At 43.8% G+C, this 3,442-nt stretch overlaps 1 protein-coding gene across 2 annotated transcripts in view; it reads left to right on the forward strand.

Moving 5' to 3' along the window:
• Positions 1-6: 6 nt before the first annotated feature.
• Positions 7-3,442, forward strand: part of LOC122540356 (coiled-coil domain-containing protein 50-like) — a 46,850-nt gene continuing 43,414 nt past the window's right edge. Inside the window, exons 1-2 of one of the 2 annotated variants that reach the window (XM_043675958.1) lie at positions 7-447; positions 1,140-1,241. In XM_043675958.1, the coding sequence (XP_043531893.1) occupies positions 1,193-1,241 (49 nt within the window). In that variant the 5' untranslated portion in view covers positions 7-447; positions 1,140-1,192. The remainder of the gene's footprint in view (positions 448-1,139; positions 1,242-3,442) is intronic. The other variant, XM_043675959.1, reaches the window with a different exon arrangement.

Here is a 3,442-nt window from a genome sequence, read left to right on the forward strand (position 1 = left end):
TCAGAGAAATACCAAGAGAGACAGAAATGGAGAGGAACTAACAGGGAAAAGAGAAAACATAGAGGGAGGAAAATGAAGATGTGTTAAACTAACAGGGAGAGAGAGAGAGATGTAAAGAAGTTGCGCGGAGTGAGGGGAAGGGGTGGGAGCGGTGGTAAGGAAGGAGGAGAAAGAGAGAGTCTGTGTATGTGAAGGAATAAAGAGGGAAACGGAGTGAGTGAAGGAAGGGCTGAATTCAGAGAGAGGGACACAGAGCCAGGGTTGGTGGCAGAGGCAAGTTCGGCTCCCGAACCCTTCAGCAGAAACACTCCGGGAGTTAACACACAGAGAGGGAGAGAGAGAGAATGAAGAGCCCGGTCTCGGAGCCGCCGGCGTTACTGTTATAGACGGAGCGAAACCGGACTCGATCCGAGAGTCAGCCCGTGACCAAAGAGCGTGGGGAGGGAGGTGGGGGGTGTTCTGAATTTACGCTTATTGCTAATGTTGCAGAGGAAGGCGGAATGGAAAATGTGGGTGTAGTTGGAGCATGTATCCTGCACTGTGTGGACAGGGCAATGCAGTGAGCTGACTCACTGGCTCAGCCTGGCCATTGTCAGACATTATAGTTCACCCTCCCCACTGTGGAGTGCCACATCAGGACTAGGTGAGGGGCATTGTGCCTCCTCGTCACCTGAATCCTTGCTGCCTCTGGTGTCAATGCATTCTCGGTGCATAGCTGCTCTCAATACCCCACCCCAGTTGGTTTTCCTAATTTGAGATTTTGAGCTGCAGGTATCAGCAAACGCCACACGCTGTCCCAGACATTTATTCCTTACTGTCTCAAAGTGAAGATTTGTTTATGAAGCCTCCGCCCTGAACATTCTTTTCCGCGCCTCAGATTTGTGGTACACCACCCATTTTTCCCTGCTTCCTACAGTCTGACTTTTTAAAAGCCATTCATTATTTCACCTGGCCAGATGTCATCTCGCTCCTTTACAACTCTTCAATCTTTGGCTTGTTCTGCAGCACCTTCTCCTCTCTGGCTTTATCAGTTTAATTTTAAAGTTTATCACTTAAAATTTTCTAGTGAGCTGCAAAACCTATCCCTGAACAGTTTGTCCATCATACAAGACATTTTTGTGTGTGTTTATTTTAAACAGCTAATTTATTTGGATGATCCTAATCCAGATTTGAAGGTCAAGTCTAAGCAGCAATGACTGAAATCGCAATCGATCAATCCAATTTACCTCGGGTGCGAGAAGGTGAGAAAGAGTTGAACTTTTCTGCATAGTTTAGTATACATTCCACATGAGTCTGTGTTTTTCTATAATTGCTTTAGCACTTTCAATTTGATTTATTACCAAGTGCATCAATAACTTGTATTTATATAGCGCCTTTAATGCAATAAAGTGTCTCAGCTGCTTTATGAGATTGTAGATTACACAAAAACTGGCACCCAACCAGAATCATTAAGGCGAATGGACCAAGTTTTAGGACAAGAGATTTAAGGATGAACCTCGAGGAGATAAGACTTAGGAAAGGAATTCCAGAGTGGAGGGCCGAGCTGGATTGAGGTAGTTTGGAGATTAAGACCGGGAGGATTGAAAACATGTAAACAACCTCAGGAAAGTTGGATGCAGAAGTGTAGAACTTGTAGCTCATGAGGATAATTGTGGTGTTCATTGTGCAAATGAATGATGTATAGGATGCACAGTGTTGACAAAAGCTGAATGGCCAACTGTCCCTAGCACCTTGTAAAGAGTTGGATGTAACTGAGTGAACAATTCATTGTTCTAATAAATTGTTAAAGAGGCTACACTACTGAATCCTCTTGAATTTGTGCTATTGTCCTATTAGTTCCCTTTTTTATTCTCGGTCACAAATAGTATAGAGTAGTTTAACTGTACAGACCAAACCAAACCAGAGATATCACAAAAACTTCACTCTATCTAACGGTGTGCTGTACCTGCTCTAGGGCCTGTTTGTTGACAATTGCAGCTGAATTTGGATAGCAGTGAAATTTGGATTAAATTATGCCAACTGGAGCAGTCACCCTAGCGCTTCTGCATGTTTTATTTTCACTGGAAATCTTGTAGGGAAAAAAAGGTCTGCAGTGCGAATAAAATATTTAATGTACTGATTCTCAGTTCGAGAGTAGGGTCCAGAATAAACAGATTCTGAACTGGCTCTAACTGCAGCCTTTTGTGCCCTGTTCTCGGAGTTGGGCTGTTCATTCAACAACAGGCAGTGGATGTAAACATCAATAAATGGTCAGCAAATGTTCTTCTGCAACAGCTATTTTATTTATAAAGTCAAAACTCCACAGTTGCTCACAATCCATTCTCCTAAAGACCGTCTCTTAAGAGGATCAGAATGAAAGGCTGATGTAAGAATTCTTTCTTAAATGAAGCAGGAAAGCTGTCAGTGCGATGGGAAACTTGGACTGTCCTTTTGAATTTATCCCTTGGGCCAGTTGTTACGATTCGCAAATGAAGGAAGCAGTTTTGATTTTGTCGGACTCACCACCTTGAAATCTGGTCTCCTTTACGCTTAGCTCCCACATTCTTTGGGGATGGTTTCTGCCTTCAACACTTTACCCACATGCTCCCTATCCTGTCTTTTTACATCCTTCCTGTCCTCCCTATCTCCTAGAATCGCTCTGCCCTTGGTATTCCTGTGACCCCTAAGCCTGTTCTGACCTGTTCTCCTCCTCTTCCTCCATTCCGGTTAGATTCACACATGTATTGGGACATAATTTTTAACCGTTTCACCACACCCCCCCACCCCCGTCGCCCTTAAGGCCTCTTTATCCTAACATAACATTTCCCCTCTTTCAAGACCTACCTGATTAAACAGGCTGTACTAACCCCTGTGGTCACATTGATATTGGAAATGGTAACTGTCACCGCTGGTGGGTGAGTATGGGGGAGTGGGGCATAACCCTAAAATTAGATCTGGGCCACTCACAATGACAATGAGAAACACGTCATGCAGAGGTGAATGAAAATCTGGCTGTCTCTCCTCGAAAATGCTGCTGACATTGGACAGGGTCAATTGAAAACAGTGGATTTTTGTTCGGTGAAGGATAAAGGGAAACTGAAAGGAGTTGTTGCAATTAAGATACAGACCTGTCATGAAAGAATTGGATCGCTGCCTTTTGCATCAGTAGTTCTTTTCATACTCCAGGTTGTGTCCTGTGAAACTGGAATATAGCATTATATTAGACATGGTGGTGCCACTGTTTAAGAAGGGTGGTAAAGGACTATAGACCGTTGGGCAAGTTGTTGGAGGGAATCCTGAGGGACAGGATCTACGTGTATTTGGAAAGGCAAGGACTGATTAGGGATAGTCAACATGGCTGTGTGCGTGGGAAATCATGCCTCACAAACTTGATTGAGTTTTTTGAAGAAGTAACAAAGAGGATTAATGAGGGCAGAGCAGTAGATGTGATCTATATGGACTT

The sequence above is a fragment of the Chiloscyllium plagiosum genome, chromosome 34, assembly GCF_004010195.1.
Source record: "Chiloscyllium plagiosum isolate BGI_BamShark_2017 chromosome 34, ASM401019v2, whole genome shotgun sequence".
Classification (NCBI taxonomy): Eukaryota; Metazoa; Chordata; class Chondrichthyes; order Orectolobiformes; family Hemiscylliidae; genus Chiloscyllium; species Chiloscyllium plagiosum.